The 23,867-nt window shown below is 46.2% G+C and overlaps 1 protein-coding gene across 1 annotated transcript in view; it reads left to right on the top strand.

Moving 5' to 3' along the window:
* Positions 1-16,018, top strand: part of ror1 (receptor tyrosine kinase-like orphan receptor 1) — a 129,381-nt gene extending 113,363 nt beyond the window's left edge. The window contains 10 exon segments of the mRNA XM_010872415.5: positions 3,790-3,917; positions 4,606-4,742; positions 4,988-5,168; positions 5,376-5,621; positions 5,735-5,946; positions 10,776-10,955; positions 11,112-11,339; positions 11,510-11,655; positions 12,643-12,853; positions 12,855-16,018. Coding sequence (XP_010870717.5) covers positions 3,790-3,917; positions 4,606-4,742; positions 4,988-5,168; positions 5,376-5,621; positions 5,735-5,946; positions 10,776-10,955; positions 11,112-11,339; positions 11,510-11,655; positions 12,643-12,853; positions 12,855-13,571 — 2,386 coding nt within the window. The 3' untranslated portion in view covers positions 13,572-16,018.
* Positions 16,019-23,867: the final 7,849 nt, after the last annotated feature.

The raw sequence follows: 23,867 nt of genomic DNA, 5'->3' as shown, positions 1-23,867 counted from the left end.
GAAAAGGCTTGTTCTGAGAAACCCAAACTGGGTGCGGCTAGACGAGGAGCGGCCTGGAAGCCCCGTGAGCGATGGGAACTGGCAAGGCTTGCCCAGGGTGGCGGGAGACACTGTCAGCCGGGGATTCCTCGTTCTCATCACGCTGTATCGACTCCTCGGGCAGGGCTCGGGTCAAGGCCAGGCTCCTCGCCCGGCCCAACCTTCAAAAAAAAAGCCCACCAGTCCATTGAACACGACGTTCCATTCAATTTTTTATTTAATTCTTTATCTCTGGGAAGTGATGAGAGGAGACGAGAGGGGAGAAGGAAAGTGGGACTTGTAGGGGATCTTCCTCTAGAGGAGAGAGAAAACAGATCCTCCAATAACCAGCGCAGAGGCGTCTTCACACAGGACGTGAATGCCTGTGACCTCGCGGTGGTGACAGCTAATATCCTTGTCTGTTCGCACTGTCGAAAGCCTCTAGATAGAACCCTCTGTGTCACCGGGCCCCGCCCCCCTCTGCCCCTCTGTTCCTCGCCTCAGTCTGCACATAACTGGAGCTTTAAATAGATCCAAGTCTGATGAACGGATCAAGAATGCTTTGAACACGAATACCGAAGATGATATTAAAAAGACTGCTGGGGAATAAGGAGGCTTGTCTTAAGACACTTTGCCTCGGCGGTTTCTCTCGGTTCCATCCCATTACGGCGTGAATCTAGCGAGCGCGCAGAGAGCGTGACGCCAACGACCAATACAGACGTCAAGGCTTGTATCCCAAAGTCCCTCCAGTCTGCCCCTGAAACCCGTCCTCCGATGCGCTCCTGTGGACATGCCCGCTGGGAAGAGGATTTCACAGACGGAGGCCAGGAAACTGAGAATACACCAGATGGCGGGGGAGAGAGCAGAGGGGTTGGGAAAGGGAACGGACGACAGGACGGATGAGGCTTCGCAGCAGACTGGGCAGAAACCATTGCCGCTTTCGCCAAATCTTGGAATGTTTTATTGGCCTCCGGAGGCATTGAGCTGCTGTTAGCTGCTTTTAGCTCTGGAGCGCCACATCCATTAGCCTGGCTCCTTGTGTTAAGCGTGTAACACAACGTTGACATCTCCATACGCTCCCATTCCAATGGAGTGATACAGATGAGTGTTTTATTCACAGTGGACCAAATCACTGAACGCTGGTTGACTCTTCTGTGAGTCAAACTCCTCTGAGGTCTGAAACGTCAAACCCAGCGTCTTCGCAAGCCTTTATAGACTTTCGCTTGACTCCGGTTTTCCCAGAAAACACCCAGTTTGACATTGAGTGGGCTGCACGTACTGGAATTGATTTAGATGACTGTCTGTTAGTCAGCAGTGGGAGCACATAGTCTCTGACCCCTTAGTCCTTCCTGGTCCCTGAGGTGAGGCCCTTAGCAACAGACTGGCAGATGTCATACTATTATAGTAAAAACACATTGGGGTTGAGAGACATCCCTCTTCCTGATATTCTCTGGTGTCTCTCATCCCCATGGGTGACTGGGCATGAGGTGCGGGTAAGCTCTCACTCACACACACACACACACACACACACATACACCCACACACACAAACATCAGCACTCCTTGGGGACCCACGGTAAAACTGCTTTCTTCCTGTCAATGCTTTATGGATTTACCAGGCCACGAAGGATTCCATTTCCAACAGGACCTGCTGTCTACAGTGTGTGTGTGTGTGGGTTTGTGTGTGAGCACGTGTGTGCGAGCGCATGTGTGTGTGAGCACGTGTGTGTTTGAGAGCATGTGTGCATGCACGTGTGTGTGTGTTCGTGTGTGTGTGTGTGTGTGCGTTTACATGTGTGCCATACATGTGTTTAAGCAAAATAGTTAAATGTGGTGCATTAATGTATAAACTGGTTGTTCATGTGTGTGTGCATTTTTTGTTTTGTAAATTAATTTCTAGTTGTGTTTTCCCGTATGTTAATTTCTAGTTGTGTGTTTTCCCGTATGTTAATTTCTAGTTGAGTGTTAGCGTGTGCGTGTGTGGGGTTGTTTGTGTGTGTGAATGTGTGTGTGTGTGTGTGCAGCCTCTGCTGGATCCTTGCTTATAGTTCTGAGTGGCTCTGCTCTATCTCCCCCGTCCATCAGACAGAACTGTGAAGTAATCGTAGCCTAGACAAACACAGCCTTTCCTGTAATTAGCCATTATAAACTAGTACGAGAGAGGAGCGTGGTGTTAGTCTGTAACTCAAAGGCCTAAACATCCTCACTGTTTATCCCCATAGTAACCTTGCCGTAGGACTACAGCAGTTCCTCAGAGCCTGCGACAGACTCAGCCTCCCAGCATGCATGTGGGATCCGTTCCAAATGGCAATATATTTGGAACATCTTGAAAGTTGTGCACTACTCTTGACTGAGGAGGGGAAAGGCAGGGAGATAGGATGTCATTTAGACCGCACACACAGACAGGAACCTCCTTCAGAGGGCAGGCTTTGTAGAGGACGTGGTTAGAGGACTTAAGGTTCTATGGTTTTTAGATGATACTTTTTCTTCCGAGCATTTTTCTTTGACTGTTTTGGATAGGGTTTTTCAAGCTAATGCCTTTTGGAGCAGAATGGCTGAGTGAGTGATGTTGGTTGAGGTCTTTCAGAGTTCCAGGGTTGTAATTTGCCGTTGGCTCAGGACCCAGAGCAAGACTCCGACGGTTCAGGATTGTGTAGTCTTCCTTGTCATTTAGCCCTCTCATTGCAGCAGTCCCTGGCAACACACAGTTTAACACACACACACATTTCCAACGACACACTTCTGAAGGATTTCTTTCTCTCTTTCTGTGTTTCGCCCTCCCCTCTCTCTTTTCCTGCATGTGTGTGTTTCCGTGCGAGCGTGCTTGTGTGTGTGTCCATGTCTGGAGAGCCCAGAGGAAAGCCACGACTGGGGGATGTGGGGAATTTAGGGGTTAAAGTTCAAGTTAGAGAAGTGACCTTGGCCTCTGTGACACTTAACGCTCTCCTCAGAGAGTGACCTCCTGACTCCTGACTCACACAACACCACACTCACCCCTTGTCCCGGTCCAGGCGACGATGAGGCTGCTCTTAGATGTTCTCTGGGCGTGTATGAGTGTGTGCGCGTGTGTGCGTGTATGTGTACATGTGTGCATAGGGTATGCATGTTTGCGTAGGGTTTGCATGTGTGTGGTGTGTGTGTATCATGTAGAGAGAAGACAGTATTATAACCATTCTGTATGGTCTTCATCTGGCATAGCTTCAGTCACATGACTAATCAGTGCGTAGAGGGACATGACCTTCTTTCAGTGAACACTGTTTGTGTGTGTGTGTATGTGTGTGTGTGTGTGTGTGTCAGACTTCCATCAGTGCAGAACACATGGGCCACACTCACAAGATAGGGTAAAACACCCACGCCTGTTATACTCCCAGCTATTCATGTGTTCGGCATTAAAAGTCCATGATGACATCCTTTTCCATAAACAGGAATAAAGTCAGACGACCGACTGTTTAACTCTCCGTTCCTTTCAAACTATCTTTTCTATGGGAAGGAATGAGACGTCAGGATCTCACAGCTGACAGAGATAGACAGATTTTCTAGGAGCAGGACTGAAACCTTACCCTCCGTTCTGCTGTGACCGTTTTGACTGGACAGAAAGAAAAGGGTTTTTGCCATATGCTTCTGATAATGTATTGTATGCTGTGCTGACCTCTAGTGGACATACTGTGAACTGCATCACAAACATCCCATCCGATTACTCTCTGTCCCTCTCTCTCTCTCTCTCTCTCTCTCACTCTCTCTCTCTCGCTTTCACTCTCTCTCTCTCTAACAGGGATGATTTTGATGAGGAGGGGTTCTGCCAGCCATACAGGGGCGTGGCCTGTTCTCGGTTCATTGGAAACCGCAGTATCTTCGTGGACTCGCTACAGATGCAGGGCGAGATTGAAACCCAGATCACCGGTAATACCCCCACCCCCCCATGTCTCTGTGTCCTCTCAACCCCCTACATCCCCTGTGGGCACGTTGGAAGTGAAGTCAGACCTCCGAGCGCGTAGATTCGACTCATGGTCTGGAGAGCTGGTGTGGCACGTAATCAGACAGGACACTCGATCAGTTCTAGCTCCGGTGTGACACGGTCAGATCTATAGCTAGTCATTACTGTCAGCCTCGTAGAATGATGAGGGGATATGTGGTAGATCGGTTAGCTGGATGTTAACGTCACATTAGGGCACGTCACGTTGTCTGTAGTGTCGGAGCTGTCTGGCGCTGCCTGTCTGTGGTTGCCAGTCCCAACCCTAGAGACTGTATCCAGCATGTGGCTGTACTGTCTCAGAAGGTCCTGCACTATGGACGGACAGACAGGCAGGCAGGCTGTGAGACAGACAGACACACGGTAAGGCAGACAGGCAGACAAACAGGCTGCTTTCCTTAACTTTCCTTAAGCAGAAATGACAGTGCCAAACAGAAACTTTGAGTGATTTGTTACTGGATGGAGAAGTTCCAAAGGGTACGCAAATGTTATGATAAGATATGATATTCAATAAATAGTCAGCAGTTCCGATAAGTGTTATAAGTTAAAAGACAAAGAGAGAGACGGAGAAAAGTTAAACTTGTGACACCGACACATAAACACTCTTTTGTCCATCAGCTGCCTTCACCATGATTGGAACGTCCAACCACCTTTCCGATCGCTGTTCCCAGTTCGCCATCCCGTCACTGTGCCACTTCGCCTTCCCTACGTGTGACCGCAGCTCTGGGGCGGACAAACCCAGGGACCTGTGCAAGGTAACTGTCGCCAGTGTGTCACTGACCCAACGACCTGCGCTGGGTTTCAAAGCCACAGCCGGATACGTTCCGGCTCTCTAGCATGCGGACGGCTGGTAAAATCGCTTTAGCCGTGAAGGCCTAGCAGGCGCGGCGTTACTTGCCACGCTCAGCGGTGACCTGGCGTGGTTACGGCGCTGCGATGCTCGCATTGTCTCCTTGGCGTCGCACTCATCCCTCCCGCCTCCGTCTCGCCCGTGTTTTAGGACGAATGCGAGATCCTGGAGAATGACCTGTGCAAAACGGAGTACATCATAGCCCGTTCCAACCCCATCATTCTGAAAAGACTGAAGCTGCCCAACTGTGAAGACCTGGCTGCCCACGACAGCCCTGACGCCCTCAACTGTCTGAGGATAGGAATCCCCATGGCAGAGCCCATCAACAAGAGTAAGACGGCATGGCGCCCGGCATAAACACTGTTCATAGCAGGACTGAAACTAGAGTACTGCACATAGAAATACCACACATAGAAATACCACACATAGAAATACCACAGAGTCAGGAGACTTGTTGCCTGTGTACAATAGCTGTGAAACTTGTTACGGTTCTGAACGATGTCTGACGTTCTCCTCACCTTCTCTCTTTTTGGACCAGACCACAAGTGTTTCAACAGCAGTGGTTCAGACTACCGCGGGACGGTCAGTAAAACCAGGTCCGGTCGTCAGTGCCAGCCCTGGAACTCCCAGTACCCCCACAGCCACGCCTTCCAGGCAGCGCGGTACCCTGAGCTCAGCGGAGGCCACTCCTACTGCCGTAACCCCGGCAACAAGCAGGAGGGACCGTGGTGTTTCACCCTGGACGAGGGGGTCCGCATGGAGCTCTGTGACATCCCCCTCTGTGGTGAGACAACGGGGGAGGGGGTGGGCATGAGGGGGTTGTAGAACATTCTGTAGTTAATGGGAGTGTGGACCCTGGTGTGGACTGTAACCTGATGTCTTCTGTATCTCCCTCAGACTTTAAGGAGCCACACGGAGGCGGTAACATGGAGATCCTCTACATCCTGGTGCCGAGCGTAGCCATCCCCCTAGCCATCGCCTTGCTGTTCTTCTTCATCTGCGTGTGCCGTAACAACCAGAAGGCTGCCCGACCCCCGACGCCCAGACAGCCCAAACCCGTCAGGGGACAGAATGTGGAGATGTCCATGCTGACCAACTACAAACCCAAGGTAACCCCACCCCCGACCCAGAGCCGGCTGTGTGTTTTCAAGAGGTGTTCGAAGGTGGCCCCCTGTTCTGCCCTCTCTTTCCTTACTGCTGTGCCGGAGACCTCACAGATTTGCTGGCATCCCTGGGGATATGTCCTGGTGTTGATTGGTTTAGGACTGCAGGGAGGCCGAGCCAAGACACCCATGTTCAATATGTCATCTTTACGGCCTTTCTGGTCAAGGCCTGCTCAGGGTCTGCGGCCTGCTTATTCTGCTGTTTCAAACTGCTATGATACGCTCCACCCAGATGTCGAGGGTCTCACCAATATCTCGTTGGCGTAGGGGTTGTGCTACTGTTCCTGAAAAAGAATCGCTGTCTTTTTTTTATACAAACACGTTTTTATCTTGTTCTTGTCAGTGTGCTTCATATAGCCATTGCTGTGGACGTGAATTCTCACTCCCACTTATAGCTGTTTGTCCCTTTGCTGTGATGAAAAGTTACTTAAAAATTGTGAAGTTCTTTAAATATAGTGAAAAGTTATACACCTTTCAGATGTCAAACCAATGTGGCCAAATAATTCAGGGTGTGGTCAGATTTGTGGTTTCAGGCTTAGTGTAAAAGGGGTCATGATAAAGCTCAGTCATGCAGAGCTGTGCTCCACTGGTTACACTGTCTCCACTGGTTACACTGTCTCCACTGGTTACACTGTCTCCACTGGTTACACTGTCTCCACTGGATACACTGTCTCCACTGGTTAAACTGTCTCCACTTGATACACTGTCTCCACTGGTTACACTGTCTCCACTGGTTACACTGTCTCCACTGGTTACACTGTCTCCACTGGATACACTGTTTCCACTGGTTACACTGTCTCCACTGGTTACACTGTCTCCACTGGATACACTGTCTCCACTGGTTACACTGTCTCCACTGGTTACACTGTCTCCACTGGTTACACTGTCTCCACTGGATACACTGTCTCCACTGGTTACACTGTCTCCACTGGTTACACTGTCTCCACTGGTTACACTGTCCAAAGCTCCCCACCTTAGACAATATTTTTCCCCTTTAACTGTCTCCCTTTCAGAAGCCAGAATAATTTGGATTTTTCTCTCTTACTCTCTTACCTTCTCCAATGCTTTCATTAAATCAAGGAAAATAACAAACTGCACAGTTAATAAAAAGCACCCAGTCTAAGCAACATACAAATAAAATATTCCAACACAGATTTAAATATGCCGGACACACGTCAAAAAGAAGAGAGTGGAGACAACATGAGTAGGCAATTTCTCCAAACTAGGAATCAGGAAGTAGGCTGACCCCCAGCATCCTCCTGATATGGCAGTATTGGGACTGGGATTGGGACTGGAATACATTTTCTACTGGGACTGGTACTGGCATTAATGTTTCTACTGGGACTGGGACTGGCATTAATGTTTCTACTGGGACTGGGACTGGCATTAATGTTTCTACTGGGACTGGGACTGGCATTAATGTTTCTACTGGGACTGGGACTGGTACTGGCATTAATGTTTCGACTGGGACTGGTACTGGCATTAATGTTTCTACTGGGACTGGGACTGGCATTAATGTTTCTACTGGGACTGGGACTGGTACTGGCATTAATGTTTCTACTGGGACTGGTACTGGCATTAATGTTTCTACTGGGACTGGGACTGGTACTGGCATTAATGTTTCTACTGGGACTGGGACTGGTACTGGCATTAATGTTTCTACTGGGACTGGGACTGGTACTGGCATTAATGTTTCTACTGGTACTGGTACTGGCATTAATGTTTCTACTGGGACTGGGACTGGTACTGGCATTAATGTTTCTACTGGTACTGGGACTGGCATTAATGTTTCTACTGGTACTGGGACTGGCATTAATGTTTCTACTGGTACTGGGACTGGCATTAATGTTTCTACTGGCTCCCTGCATTCCTTCAGCTATGCAGCAGAAGCAACAGCCCCCCTACCGCTGTCTTTCACATGCACACGCACATACACACACACACACACACACGCATATACACACAGCCCTCTTGACCCGGCCTTCTTCGGCCCTGCCCTGTTCAAAGACGCGACGTTCGCCCAGTGTTTTGACTGCCTCCGTTCTATTGCTATTATGACTCCCAAAGACAAACACTGCAGAAGTGTCTCGTTTAAATTCACCACAGGAGGATTGGAAAAGATTTATGGTATGTGTGTGTGTGTGTGTTTGACTGTGTAAGTTTATGTGTGTGTGTGTGTGCGTGTGTGTTTGCCTACTTATGTGTGACCTGTTCATGCCAGAGCCTCAGATCTCTATCATCAGAGCCCAGCAGGATGAGGAATGTTCAGCTGCAACTCCCTCTGTCTCCCTCTGTGTCCCTCTATCTTTCTCTGTCTCACTCTGTCTCCCTCTGTCTCCCTCTGTCTCCCTCTGTGTCCCTCTGTCTCCCTCTGTCTCCCTCTGTGTCCCTCTGTCTCCCTCTGTCTCCCTCTGTGTCCTTCTATCTCTCTCTGTCTCCCTCTGTGTCCCTCTGACTCCCTCTATCTCTCTGTTTCCCTCTGTCTCCCTCTGGGTCCTTCTATCTCCCTCTGCCTCCCTCTCCCTATGTCTTGCTCTGTGTCCTTCTGTGTCCCTCTATCTCCCTCTATCTCTCTGTTTCCCTCTGTCTCACTCTCCTTCTGGGTCCTTCTATCTCTCTCTGTCTCCCTTTGTCTCTGTGTCCCTCTGTGTCCCTCTTTCTCCCTCTGTCTCAATCTCTCTGTCTCCCTCTCTCTCGGTTTCTCTCTGTGTTCCTCTTTGTCCCTCTGCCTCCCTCTCCCTCTGTCTTGCTCTGTGTCCCTCTGTGTCCCTCTGTCTCCCTCTGCCTCCCTCTCTCTCTGTCTCCCTCTGCCTCCCTCTCTCTCTGTCTCCCTCTGTCACCCTCTGTCTCTCACTTTCTGTCTCTCACTTTCTTTCTCCTTCTCTCTTCATTCCTCTCTTCCTCACTTTCTCTCTTTCCATCTTTCTGTCATTCTTTCTGTCACAGAAGCCACTGTCTGCTGGCTATATCTGTCTATCATTCCTACTCTGTCCTTTGTACATTTGTCTATTTATTGTCATTTTACAATAGTTCTATTTAGATGAATGAGACTTGATACTAGATTTGCATCCATGATACATTTTTGTAAATGGGTGAAAGTGTCAAAAGTGTCAAGTGTTAATTGATGGTACACTTTTCTGACCAATATTCCCCCGCTGCTACTGAGGTCAGAAGGCGATATCGAACTCAAGGTGTATTGGAATGTAATGAACGGTGATGTAGGAAGCCCTTCCAGTTCTTTAAACAGAATCAGAAGTAACTAAAAACAGATCACACAGACAGCAAAATGGTTCTCCTATCACAGGTGAACAACATTGTCAGTGGGTTTATAGATCCTCCAGGTCAGTGGATTGGGCCAAAGCACTGCACGCGGATGTGTTTTGCCTTACTGCGTTGCGAGGGTTTCCAGTGTATTGAAAATGGTATTTACGCAGTATGTTAATGTTATTCAGATGAAGTGGTGTCACGTCAATTGAGGTTCTGGAGGAAGTATTCTAAAGATGGAACTCTATTATCCCAAATCTCCCCTACTAGTCCTGTCCTTCTCCTCAGTGTCAAAACTACCCATCAGGCCTTGCTCCGGGTCACCCAGGGGTCGTTATTCACTGGCCTAGCCCAGCAGGGCGTGCTATGAGGTGAGGATGAGTCGGGATTGGCCCCAGGGAGGGAGTGAGGAACCCAAACCAAAAACATCTGTCCCCCTTTCATAACCTCCCCCACCACCATTCCAGTGCTAACCAGTCTCTCGTCCCCCTCCTAGCTAGCTGTGGCCTCCGTCAGGAATTTCATTTTTCATTTGGGAGTTCCTGGAATCTCTCATCTTCTTGTCTTTTCACATTTTATCTCCTCCTGTCCTGTCTGAGTCCCTCCCCTCTTTCTCTCTCTCACACACACACACCCGGACAGGGGAAGCTGTTGGGATGGCAGGTCAGACAATATGAAAGACTATGATTCAAAAATGATGTTTAATAGAAAGAGTATAGAAAAATGCTGTAGTCGCCTTTTCGGAGAGAATCTGTCCCTTCACTGAAGAAGAACAACGGTTGGGTTCAATTAAATTTGATTCAATAATTCCAGTCAATAATTCAGAAAGTACACTGATTTCAATTCTCGTCAATGCTTTTCACAACTGGAATTTGCTATACTTTGTAAATTGCCTGTAATATGCCTCTTGGCTCTCCTCTAGTTCTCATGGTTCAGTCCAGCGGTACAGATAATTACAGCTGCCCGTCTTTCCTCAAACCAAACCTTTAACTTTCTGTTATTACTGGACAACTTTTATTTTACTTCATTCATTTACATAAAAAAATTAATAATTGCAGGCAATTTCTGAAATCTGCTCAAACTTGTCCGTTTATTGTGGTCTGTTAGGAGCATGTTGGCAGATTCATGGGTGTATGAGGCCAGATTCTGGGTTGCGGTGGTATATTTATGTATTTTGTGTCTGGGGCTTGAGTGGTTTATTGAAGCATTGAGCTGACGAAAGCAAATAATGCAATGAGGGTAACAGATAATGATGAGGTCTCCAGGCAATATCACACAAACACACACACAAACACACACACATATATATATACACAGAACTATACGAGGCACTGCCTCCTACAGCTATAAGCAGCAACCATTGTCAAGCTGTCAAGTTTTGAGATCCATCCACAGAAACCCACATAATAATGAGTATGAGTGTTTATAGGTTAATGCAATTCCTCTCTCCCCTCCACCTTTCATTCTTGTTTCGCTCCCTCTCTCCCTCTTCGCACCTTCACCCTGCTCAGAGTAAGGCCAAGGAGCTTCCTCTATCTGCGGTCCGGTTCATGGAGGAGCTGGGTGAATGTGCGTTCGGTAAGATCTACAAGGGCCATCTGTACCTGCCTGGTATGGAGCACGCCCAACTGGTGGCCATCAAGACCCTGAAGGACTACTCCAGCCCCAGCCAGTGGGGGGACTTCCAGCAGGCATGTAACCCTGGATGACACTGTACAGTCAGAAGAATCGCAGTACTGTCGATGGCACTGTGCAGTTAGATTCATTGGTGTTACCAGGGACGGCTCTTGCCTTTTGGGGGCCCTAAGCAAGATTTGACCCAATTCCTGATCTGTCTGTCCCCGCAGGAGGCGTCGGTCCTGTCGGAGCTTCAGCATCACAACGTGGTGTGCCTCCTGGGCGTGGTGACCCAGGAACAGCCTGTCTGCATGCTGTTCGAGTTCCTCAACCAAGGAGACCTCCACGAGTTCCTCATCATGCGCTCTCCCCACTCGGATGTGGGCTGCAGCAGTGACGAGGACGGAACCGTCAAGTCCAGCCTGGACCACGGAGACTTCCTGCACCTCGCCGTACAGGTAGCTAACACGACTCCTCACTCCTTGTATCGTCGTCTGACGTTGGGCTTTCCAGCAAGGCACTTAACCCCGAAAATGGCACTCTTCTGATCCCTCGGAGTAGAACTTGTGGGGAAGAGATAGACAGGAGATGGATGTTTCTGAAAAGGCTCTTTTCTAATATATTGTAGGTGGCTGCTGGAATGGAGTATCTGGCTAGTCACTTCTTCGTCCATAAGGACCTGGCGGCGCGTAACATCCTAGTGGGAGAACAGCTCCATGTCAAGATCTGTGACCTGGGCCTGTCCCGAGAGATCTATGCGTCCGACTATTACAGGTCTGTACACGGTCACCCCACTACTCACTGTCATTGTTCACAAACCCACCCTCCGCAAGGTCAACAAGCTGAACATCTTACATCACCACAGGCATTCATACATTTGCAAAGTGATTTACAAGGCACATATTCAGTGTCTTGCAGTCAGAGCATTTGGCTCATTCCTTCTTGGTTAAAGGACAATTCCAGCACTAATCCCCGTCAACTTGGTTGGAGACCTAGTAATCCAAATCTGTTAGAATTTTTTTTTTTTATTGATGACCAACTCGGCGAACCAGGAACTTATTTGTTGAGATTGTTAGATTGTTACAACTTCCATAGTACTTTGTGGCAGGATGATCAGATGCGATTTTGCCTCGGGAGCTAGCAGATAACAATAACTACTTAGTGGCTATTTTGTTTTTTGGTTTGTAATGGATGTTTTGTTGTCTGTGCACAAATAGTTGTTGACGGCTATAGAAACCCTACATGAACTAAACACATTCCCAGAGATGTAGCAGAATGTCTGTGTGTGTAGTCAGCATTTCACTCTGGATGACTGCAAGAGGCATATGCAGGCTGAGTTGATAATAAAATGTACCAAAAAGCTATCCAAAGTTCAATTCAAAAACTTTAGCTACAGTATGACATCAACAAGTCAACCCCATTCCAACCGAATGCTTGTTAGTTTTTAAAAGACGTGATTACCCCCAAATATGTCACTGAGGGTAACTTGCCTTTCCTAACTTTAAAACCTCAAAACACAGTGACTAACTATTTTCAGTCTGCCATGTAGGAAACATGATCTGCAAAACGATTTTGAGATGTTTGGGGATCCGGGGATCTGGGGATCCTTTATGTGAAACAACCTGATTAGATTATTGTTTCAATTATATTTTGTGTGCTTTTATGTTCCCACTTAATGATTTCAATCCTGTTGCTTTTAGTATTAAATTATTTAAGTTTGATGATTCCATGTAAATTAAAGTCATTTTGTTTTCATTACAGAGTCCAACCCAAGGCTTTACTCCCCATCCGCTGGATGCCTCCGGAGTCCATCGCCTACGGGAAGTTCACGACGGAGTCGGACATCTGGGCGTTCGGCGTGGTGTTGTGGGAGATCTTCAGCTACGGCCTGCAGCCCTACTACGGCTTCAGCAACCAGGAGGTCATGGAGATGGTTCGAAAACGTCAGCTGCTGCCCTGCCCAGAGGACTGCCCCCCCCCGGGTCTTCAGCCTGATGACAGAGTGCTGGCAGGAGGGCCCTGCCAGGCGTCCGCGATTTAAGGACATCCACAGTCGTCTCCGGGCCTGGGAAGGCCTGTCGTCACATGCCAGCTCTAGTACCCCGTCGGGAGGCGGGGGCAATGCCACCACCCAGACCACGTCATTGAGCGCCAGTCCTGTCAGTAACCTCAGCAACCCGCGCTATGCCGCCGCCGCAGGTTACCTCTACCCAGCCCAAGGCATTCCCGCTCCAGGTCATCCAGGCCACCAGATGGCAGGCTGGACCCCTATGACCCATGGAGCGCCCATGGCCCAGAACCAACACCAACGTTTCATACCCGTCAACGGGTACCCCATACCCCCGGGATACGCTGCTTTCCCGGCAGCCCACTTCCAAGCCCAGGGCCCACCCAGGGTGGTGCAGCACCTCCCCCCTCCCAAGAGCAGATCTCCCAGCAGCGCTAGCGGCTCCACCAGTACGGGTCACGTGACCAGTGTGCCGTCCACGGGGTCCAATCACGATGCAAACACGCCCCTGCTATCACACTGCGTGGCAATATCTGCCTTGCCGGGGGGTGGGACCATGCAGGTGTACGGACACATGTCCCAGAAGGCTTTGCAACAGATGGACCCCTCGCAGACGTCCGCACTGCTGGCCGACACCAACAGACTCATGTACAGCGAGTCGGTGATCACCGCAGACCTGTAAATAACCCTAGCAACAGTTCCTGTATTATAACTCACCCGATTGATTTGATTTGTTCTGTGTTTTTTGTAAGAAAAATATTTTAATTATGGTTCCAACTTTCTGCCCTGCTTGTAAATACACGCACGTGAATTCTGAACGAACAAGATGCAAAGATTTATATTCGAATGACTTGTTTTTCAAAAGAGCGATTGCAAGCCTGTCCTGCGTCCTATTCTGAGACTCCAACTGCCCTTGTGACGCTCCCCCACTGTGTTCTCTGGACCCTGTGCTGTCAAAGCCCGGGCTCGTCGTCAATAATGCACACCGGTCAATATAACTGTGTCCCTCAGTGCCTCCCACTGACGTCAGGAAATCCCAGACTCCCGTTGAAGTTTCCGACCCAAGTTTGACGGGCGCAGGCTTATGTGGAATGAATCGAGCTCCTGTTGATTCTGCTGGGTACTCCTGGGAGCGCCGGGATTTGCCACAGCGGGGTTGTGTTGTAGCATGGACCGAACAGGGCCACGTTCTGCAGCCCAAACCCAGGTGCGCCGTTGCTTGGACTGGATCTGGCCAGTTTTGCGGCAGATGGGGTCTCCTGGTGTGCTGGAGCCAATATTGATCCTCCCTCAGCACATCTGCCTTGCTGCCATCCCTGCAGGAATCCCACGATGCACTTCTCCTCTCCTCCAGTAGGCTAAGCCCCCCTCTGGGGACATGTGATCTTCAAAGACTTGCGATCTGACTTCAAAGAAGCCTATGGAGCATGACGCTGAAGGAATGAGGCCCTACCTACGCAAGGCTATGCAATAAGATAGCATTCATACCCTGTGCCTCACTTTCCACAATGGCAACTCTCGATGTCTCTCTCTATAGACAGAAAATATATATATATAAATCTATCTCTTTATCTCTCTCTGTGTCTTCTTGTCTATCAGCATAGGGCTCTATCAACTGGAATGTCCCCTAGAAGAATGCTGTAGGTACAGGGATTAAACCGATGAGTGTTTAACCAGTCTGTGTTTCTCTCCTCAACTCTTTCAGTTTCTCATATCTGGTAATAGCAGCTATGCAAGATGGCTCTTCAGCCTTTGATCGACAGTTACAGTATTTCTTATTTTTTTTCTTTTTATAGAAGTGGGGTTGATACGCGTATGCTCAACATTACAACTTATTTGTCACAACTTTTAATGTTTGACTGTAGACTGAATGAATGATAAAATACAGGTGTGAATAAGAAATCCTTCCACATTCCACCACAAGGTTCACAGGAGCAGCTAAAATACAGTATTTCACCTCAGTTGAATGTGTTTGTTGCAGTGAAACTATATTAAAAAAGACACCCTTTGCCTGTACAGAAAGATGACAATCCTTGGTTTACACTTGGTAACACTTGCCTTCAACGATAACGTTCGTATAATACACTTTGCTGGATTTGTAAGTACGTCTTCACCTTTTTTCAAAGGAACATAGTCTGATAGTGATGAGAATTACAATTGCATTTGTTTTGTTTAAATTCCTTATTATCTTTATTTATGTAAAGCAGGTTAAGCTTCCTAGTACCAGGACTAACACACAGGTATCCTCTGATAATGTAAAATGCATTTAGGTGTGCGTATATACCAGTTCAAAACCACTTAAACTGAAGACTGTGAACCTTGGGACTGACGTGTCTTCCTTGCAAAATATCAATCTTGTGTCCTATGTTTTTCTTTTATGTCAGATCAGTTTCTTTTTCAAACAACGTGTTTGTGTATACATAAAAATGGTTTACATGCATAATATTATATTGACCAAGACGCCTTGTCTTTGTACTTGTTGAAAGATTTTTGCACAGATGTTTTGTATGGCAAAATCATTATTAAATAATTACATTGTTTGGTCATATCTTGTAGCATTATTTCTGTTTATGTTAGTATCTATGAATTGTGATATTTGTGGGGTCTGGATTATTGATTGAAGAAAATTATATGTATGGTTGAATAATGTTGTGTTGACTATATAGAGCCACAAGGGGGCAGCAATGACTGGTAATACCCCAATTATTTATTTCAAAACCACTTGTGACCACACTATGGTGCAGTTCTGCTATTTGTCATAACATAGTATGTCCAGTGATAGTTTGTGAGTCTCATCTTCAGCAAAAGGCATGTTTGATGATAGCTGAACTGAATACATGTTGGCTAAGATATCAATTCTCTTTTCTTTCATTAAGAATCAATGTTTGTTGCCTGTTATGAAGATTCTGCTAAGAAATACCTTACAAAAACACAATATTGAATGTTTAAACCTTTGAAATCATTGGAGGATTTTCTTGTTTTCATGTCAGTGCAGAAGCCTGATATTATATAAATACGATCTTGCTTGCATTATTTGTGTGTGTGTTAGTGTGAATGTGTGTGTATCTGGGTGTGTGTTACTGTCAGTGTGTGTATGTGGGTGTGTGTTACTTTGAACGTGTATATATCTGGCTGTGTTTTTGTGAATGTGTGTGTGAATATGGGTGTGTGTTATTGTGAATGTGTGTGTATCTGGGTATGTGTTACTGTGAATGTATGTGTATCTGGGTGTGTGTTATTGTGAATGTGTGTGTATCTGGGTGTGTGTTACTGTGAATGTTTGTGTCTGGGTGTGTGCTATTGTGAATGTGTGTATATATGGGTGTGTGTTACTGTGCATTTGTGTGTATCTGGGTGTGTGTTATTGTGAATGTGTGTATATCTTGGTGTGTGTTATTATGAATGTGTGTGTATCTTCGTTTGTGGGAGTGAAACTTCAATTCTGTAATAACTCTCTACAGCGCCATCAATGAATAAAATCTGTTTTAATTATCCTTCTTCCTAAAAAGTACAATGTGTGTGTGTTTTCCAAGGAAAACCAAGTAATGGTGCACATATGGAAGGATGATTAGATGAACACACTCCTGGCAAGGAGAGCAAGACCTATGAAAAGTCTGTGTGTATTTACGCAGGAATCAGTGCGAGCGTGAGTGTGTATATACAGTGTGTATATATATATATATATATATACATATATATTGCATGTGTGTGTGTGACCCAGGGAATGTTTTTAATCAGGCCCATGTCTCCTAGTTCCCACCTGGCTTAATCCCAGACCTCTCTGTTATGATTCTGGAATGTTCCACGTTCTGTGCTAGTTTCTTTACCAGAACTGCCTGGAAGTAGCCGACAGTATTCTACAAACATTACATAGTGTGTGAGCACATGCTGGCCCTTGATATGGTTGGGATTTAAGCTAGCCCTCGGAACTTCACTGCTTTTGTAAGTGAAAAATTGATTTGTTTTGGCAGTGATTTTCTGAGACGTGATTGTTCGTTTCACTATATGATAATCCGAACCATGCAGAGTGTGCTCGTTAGTGAATGACGGACAGAGCAACAGCATTGATCCTGATCCCAGGGAGAGTCGCTTGTTTGCTCAGGCCCGTACTCACAGCAGGAGTCTGGATCACACTCTGGGTCTTTCTGTGGGTTGCAGGCAACAGCAAGCCGGTTAGCTCAGTCTGGATTGGGACGGACAGACAGGAAACCAATGCCCTCTCCCCCAAACGCACATCATGAATGAAATATAGATTATTCTTTCCATTTTAATGTTCTACCACTGTGCTCGCTGTCAGTTTGTCTGCATTCCTCAAACCCCTCGGATTCTCTTCCCATAAGCCTATAGAGGGATAAGTGGAGACAGACAGCAGAAACGGGAGAGAGTAGAAAACGGGGCATCTGTGATTGATACAGGACAATCTGTCTGGATGAGAGAGAGCTCAGCGGTGCTCTCACAGACGGTGTCATGAGCATGAAGAAAAACAGAAGCTAAATGCCACTTGAATCGCGTTAATGTCACTGACTGGTGTTTGGCCTCATTAGGCATTGTCTGCTCTCTCTAGCTTTCTTTATCCGTCTGTCTGTGTTTCTTTCTGATTGTCCCCATCTCTTACAAAATAAAGACATGTCTAGGAAGGACTTGATAGTTTAAGTTAACCCTAACACTTAAATCACCAACAGTGGTGTCCTAGTCCCCTAGTCAAAGAGATCAGTCAAAGAATCACTCCTGGCAATAAAATCCTTTCCAAAGTGTAGGGTTTGAGGGGGGTGTATGTTAGTTATATGATTAGTTATAGGGTTTGGGGGTTATGTTAGTTCTAGGGTTTCAGGGGGTTTATGTTAGTTCGAGGGTTTTAGGGGGGGTTATGTTAGTTCTAGGGTTTCAGGGTGGTTCATAACAGTTCTAAGGTTTCGGGGGGGGGGGTAAGTTAGTTCTAGGGTTTCAGGGGGTTTATGTTAGTTCTAGGGTTTCTTGGGTGTTTATGTTAGTCCTAGGGTTTCAGGGGGGTTTATGTTAGTTCTAGGGTTTCAGGGGGGGTGTATGTAAGATATAGGTTTTGGGAGGGTTATATTTGATATCAGGTTTGAGGGGAGTTTATGTTAGTTCTAGGGTTTGAGGGGGGTTTATGTTAGTTCTAGGGTTTGAGGGGGGGTCTATGTTAGTTCTAGGGTTTGAGGGGGGTGTATGTTAGACATCGGCTTTAGGGGGGTTTATATTAGTTTTAGGGTTTGACAGGGGTTCATGTTAGTTCTAGGGTTTGAAGGGGGTTTATGTTAGTTCTAGGGTTTCAGGGGGGTTATGTTAGTTATAGGGTTTATAGGGGGTTTATGTTAGTCCTAGGGTTTCAGGGGGGTTTATGTTAGTTCTAGGGTTTCAGGGGAGATGTATGTAAGATATCGGTTTTGGGAGGGTTATGTTTGATATCAGGTTTGAGGGGAGTTTATGTTAGTTCTAGGGTTTGAGGGGAGTTTATGTTAGTTCTAGGGTTTGAGGGGGGGGGGGTCTATGTTAGTTCTAGGGTTTGAGGGGGGTGTATGTTAGACATCGGCTTTAGGGGGGTTTATATTAGTTTTAGGGTTTGACAGGGGTTCATGTTAGTTCTAGGGTTTGAAGGGGGTTTATGTTAGTTCTAGGGATTTAGGGGGTTTATGTTAGTTCTAGGGTTTCAGGGGGGTTTATGTTAGTTTTAGGGTTTTTGTGGGGGTTATGTTAGTTCTAGGGTTTCAGGGGGTTCATGTTAGTTCTAGGGATTCAGGGGGTTTATGTTAGTTCTAGGGTTTCAGGGGGGTTTATGTTAGTTTTAGGGATTCAGGGGGTTAATGTTAGTTCTAGGGTTTCAGGGGGGTTTATGTTAGTTCTAGGGTTTTAGGGTGGGTTATGTTAGTTCTAGGGTTTCAGGGGGTTGATGTTAGTTCTAGGGTTTCTTGGGGGTTTATGTTAGTTCTAGGGTTTTAGGGTGGGTTATGTTAGTTCTAGGGTTTCAGGGGGTTGATGTTAGTTCTAGGGTTTCTTGGGGGTTTATGTTAGTTCTAGGGTTTCTCTGGGGATTATGTTAGTTTTAGGGATTCAGGGGGTTAATGTTAGTTCTAGGGTTTGAGGGGGGTTTATGTTAGTTCTAGGGTTTGAGGGGGGTCTATGTTAGTTCTAGGGTTTGAGGGGGGTGTATGTTAGACATCGGCTTTAGGGGGGTTTATATTAGTTTTAGGGTTTGACAGGGGTTCATGTTAGTTCTAGGGTTTGAAGGGGGTTTATGTTAGTTCTAGGGTTTCAGGGGGGTTATGTTAGTTATAGGGTTTATAGGGGGTTTATGTTAGTCCTAGGGTTTCAGGGGGGTTTATGTTAGTTCTAGGGTTTCAGGGGAGATGTATGTAAGATATCGGTTTTGGGAGGGTTATGTTTGATATCAGGTTTGAGGGGAGTTTATGTTAGTTCTAGGGTTTGAGGGGAGTTTATGTTAGTTCTAGGGTTTGAGGGGGGGGGGGTCTATGTTAGTTCTAGGGTTTGAGGGGGGTGTATGTTAGACATCGGCTTTAGGGGGGTTTATATTAGTTTTAGGGTTTGACAGGGGTTCATGTTAGTTCTAGGGTTTGAAGGGGGTTTATGTTAGTTCTAGGGATTTAGGGGGTTTATGTTAGTTCTAGGGTTTCAGGGGGGTTTATGTTAGTTTTAGGGTTTTTGTGGGGGTTATGTTAGTTCTAGGGTTTCAGGGGGTTCATGTTAGTTCTAGGGATTCAGGGGGTTTATGTTAGTTCTAGGGTTTCAGGGGGGTTTATGTTAGTTTTAGGGATTCAGGGGGTTAATGTTAGTTCTAGGGTTTCAGGGGGGTTTATGTTAGTTCTAGGGTTTTAGGGTGGGTTATGTTAGTTCTAGGGTTTCAGGGGGTTGATGTTAGTTCTAGGGTTTCTTGGGGGTTTATGTTAGTTCTAGGGTTTTAGGGTGGGTTATGTTAGTTCTAGGGTTTCAGGGGGTTGATGTTAGTTCTAGGGTTTCTTGGGGGTTTATGTTAGTTCTAGGGTTTCTCTGGGGATTATGTTAGTTCTAGGGTTTCAGGGGGTTTATGTTAGTTCTAGGGTTTCAGGGGGGTTTATGTTAGTTCTAGGGTTTTAGGGGGGGTTATGTTAGTTCTAGGGTTTCAGGGGGTTGATGTTAGTTCTAGGGTTTCTCTGGGGATTATGTTAGTTCTAGGGTTTCAGGGGGGTTTATGTTAGTTCTAGGGTTTTAGGGGGGGTTATGTTAGTTCTAGGGTTTCAGGGGGTTGATGTTAGTTCCAGGGTTTCTTTGGGGTTTCTGTTAGTTCTAGGGTTTCAGGGGGTTTAAGTTAGTTCTAGGGTTTCAGGGGGATGTACTGGGTGTAGTACTGCAATGCAGAGAGATTCAGGATCTAATTGCTTCCAGCTGAGGGATCTGGTGTGGTATGAAAAACTACCAGGGAGGATCAAGAAGAGAGGAGGGAGAGATAAAGTTGGAGGGAGACTGAAAGAGAGAGAGAGAGAAGATGAAAGGAATTGGAAAGGGTGATGAAGGGATAGAGCTGTTTTGCAGCATTAGCTACAACCATGTAGAAGACTGTAGTGAAATGTCTTCTGGGGGAGGAATAGCAGACAAGGTATATACAAAGGGAAAACTGGGGGATCAATTTGATGGAGGGGCGATAGAGACGAATGTTGTGGAGAGGTGAAAGAGGAGGATATGATGAATGGGTCATATAGAACAAAGCCTCTCAGAACATTTGAATAAAGAACGTATTATCTGCAGTCATGTAGAATTCCATAGTTGAATTCTAATGTTATGTGTTGAACAGTTACCAGGTATATTACAGAGTGTGCATCGCATATTGCTTGACCTGATCCTGAACCAGAGCATACAGTCAGGAAGAAGGTGCTCCAAATAAAAACAACCCCATTCCTCAATCCCTCACTTTGTGACAGCTGACTTTGTTTTGTTCGATCAAAGACAAGACGGGATAGAGAAAAGGAGGGAGTGAGCGAGAGAATAAAGAAAAGAGAGGTATAGCGTTTCACTCCTCCCTCTCGGGGCCTTCTCGTCTGTCTGGGATGTCTGTGATGCCTCAAACAAGCCCCTGTTTGTCAGGGAACATGGTGTGTTATTGTGGAGGGCTGATAGGCGGTTGACCCCTAGTTAGAGGAGGCTACTGTGACCTTGGACAGGGGAAGTGAACAATATAGGTCCTTGAGCACTCTCAAGTGGCCAATCATTTTCCACTTTGCCTCCTGGGCTACTGTTGGCTGTCTGTCTGTTACCTTAGTTACTGGTTACTCATGGAAATGCACAGATTTTTTTGTATTTTGAGTCTGAAATGTATAGTATAGACGAACGAGTCTGAATGCCTGATTAAAAAAACGAATGCTGCTGCTGGTGTCAAATGAATTGTTCATGTCTTCAAAGAAAATTAGCAGCATTTTGGTCTCGTGACCAAGTTAAATAATTTCAGTTGTTAAATCAACAATAAATTGGTACTATTCAGGGTTTTTCTTACTGTATACATTTAATATCCCATATCAAATTTGGCAGCAAGCTGGCCAGCATAGGGTTAGAGTGAAGAGAAGACTGCAGGGATACAGACCTACTGTTACTTCTGCCACATCAATTCCTTTCTTGTGACTGATACAGTATGGATGAAGAGATTGAGGGAGAGGGTGATGGAGGGTGAGGAGAGGGTGAGGAGAGGGTGATGGAGGGTGAGGAGAGGGTGATGAAGGGTGAGGAGAGGGTGATGGAGGGTGAGGAGAGGGTGATGGAGGGTGAGGAGAGGGTGATGAAGGGTGAGGAAGGGTGATGAAGGGTGAGGAGAGGGTGAGGAGAGGTTGATGGAGGGTGAGGAGAGGGTGATGAAAGGTGAGGAGAGGGTGATGGAGGGTGAGGAGAGGGTGAGGAGAGGGTGATGAAGGGTGAGGAGAGGGTGATGGAGGGTGAGGAGAGGGTGATGAAGGGTGAGGAGAGGGTGATGGAGGGTGAGGAGAGGGTGATGAAGGGTGAGGAGAGGGTGATGAAGGGTGAGGAGAGGGTGATGGAGGGTGAGGAGAGGGTGATGGAGGGTGAGAGGGTGATGGAGGGTGAGAGGGTGATGGAGGGTGAGGAGAGGGTGATGGAGGGTGAGGAGAGGGTGATGGAGGGTGAGAGGGTGATGGAGGGTGAGGAGAGGGTGATGGAGGGTGAGGAGAGGGTGATGGAGGGTGAGAGGGTGATGGGGGTTGAGAGGGTGATGGAGGGTGAGAGGGTGATGGAGGGTGAGAGGGTTAGGGTTAATAAGAGAGAAATGATAATTTTACAAAAGATTGTCCAGATTCCAGACGCAGAAACATAAATTATACTTTGACACTTTTGCTCTAGAGCAGAGGTATTCAAACTCTTGGTTGCGAGCCCAAGTCTGGTCTCGGGGGAAGAACTGCAGTGGGGTGACCATGTTTAGATGAAATAACAAAAAAACGTTGTTGTTTTTTACAGAAATTTTTTGTATTCATTATTAAATGTATGGGACTACAACAAACTCATTAAGAAAGATCATTGGTTGAAAAAGTTGCATTGATTGCATTCACACTTCCTTCATTACACTGGAGTTACAGTATCTCACAAAAGTAAGTACACCCCCAAATATTTGATTATATCTTTTAAAAACTGATGAAATGACACTTTGCTACAATGTAAAGTAGTGAGTGTACAGCTTGTATAACAGTGTAAATTTGCTGCCCCCTCAAAATAACACAACACACAGCCATTAATGTCTAAACCGCTGGCAATAAAAGTGAGTACACCCCTAAGTGAAAATGTCCAAATTGGGCCCAATTAGCCATTTTCCCTCCCAGGTGTCATGTGACTCGTTAATATTACAAGGTCTCAGGTGTGAATGGGGAGCAGGTGTGTTAAATTTGGTGTCATTGCTCTCACACTTCCTCATACTGGTCACTGGAAGTTCAACATGGCACCTCATGGCAAAGAACTCTCTGAGGATCTGAAAAAAATGATTGTTGCTCTACATAAAGATGTCCTAGGCTATAAGAAGACTGCCAAGAACCTGAAACTGTTGCCAGCAGTTTAGACATTAATGGCTGTGTGTTGAGTTATTTTGAGAGGACATCAAATTTACACTGTTATACAAGCTGTACACTCACTACTTTACATTGTAGCAAAGTGTCATTTCTTCAGTGTTGTCACATGAAAAGATATAATCAAATTCCACAACTAATTTCTTTGCTTTATCCCTTTCTGTGTTTACAAATCGTTATTTACACATCCGCAAATCTCTTTGCCATGAGTAGTGAGATAAATCACCGACAAAAATCAGAACACTCGAAAAATATACTAGTATATATACAGATGCAATTATTTCTTCCAAATATTCAATTACAATATTGTTCATGTTCAGAACTCTTTGTTTACACATCTGAGAAATGTTTACAAATACAGATTGTTTTTAAGTGTTCACAAACCGTCAGTGACACACTTGCAAATTGGGTTAACAAATACAAATCTATTCTACACATGCAAGTCATTATGTCAAGGATTTACCCTCACAGTTATGTGCAATGTATTTAAAGTTAAGAAACCTTTAAGGAAAAATATAATAGGAAAATTAACTTTTTATGCTGACACATGTAACACACACTCTCCAGAAGTGGTTTGGTTTTAGTTAAGTCTATGGGAAGGGAACCAATTGTGATTAAACAATGCCATGAACGCTCAGAGGATAATAAAGCTTACAAGGAACAGAATTCCCGGAATGTGTGTGACTGTGGAATTTTGCGGCTGCATGAGAAACCAAAGTGTGTTAGGAAAATATGGCAGAGGTTGACAAACAGACGCCCCCACCCACCCATCAAATGACCCACACAACTGCACAAACTCTAACACACACACACTCAGAAAAACTGCCCATCACACGCATGCACAAAAACACCTGCAACAAAAATATGCTTGCTGGAAGGAAATTCAAAAAGCTAATGTTTCAAAGGGGAAT

The sequence above is a fragment of the Esox lucius genome, chromosome 8 (assembly GCF_011004845.1).
Source record: "Esox lucius isolate fEsoLuc1 chromosome 8, fEsoLuc1.pri, whole genome shotgun sequence".
NCBI lineage: Eukaryota > Metazoa > Chordata > Actinopteri > Esociformes > Esocidae > Esox > Esox lucius.
Note: the sequence above shows the minus strand (reverse complement) of the source record. Positions and strands in the feature narration are given on the sequence as shown.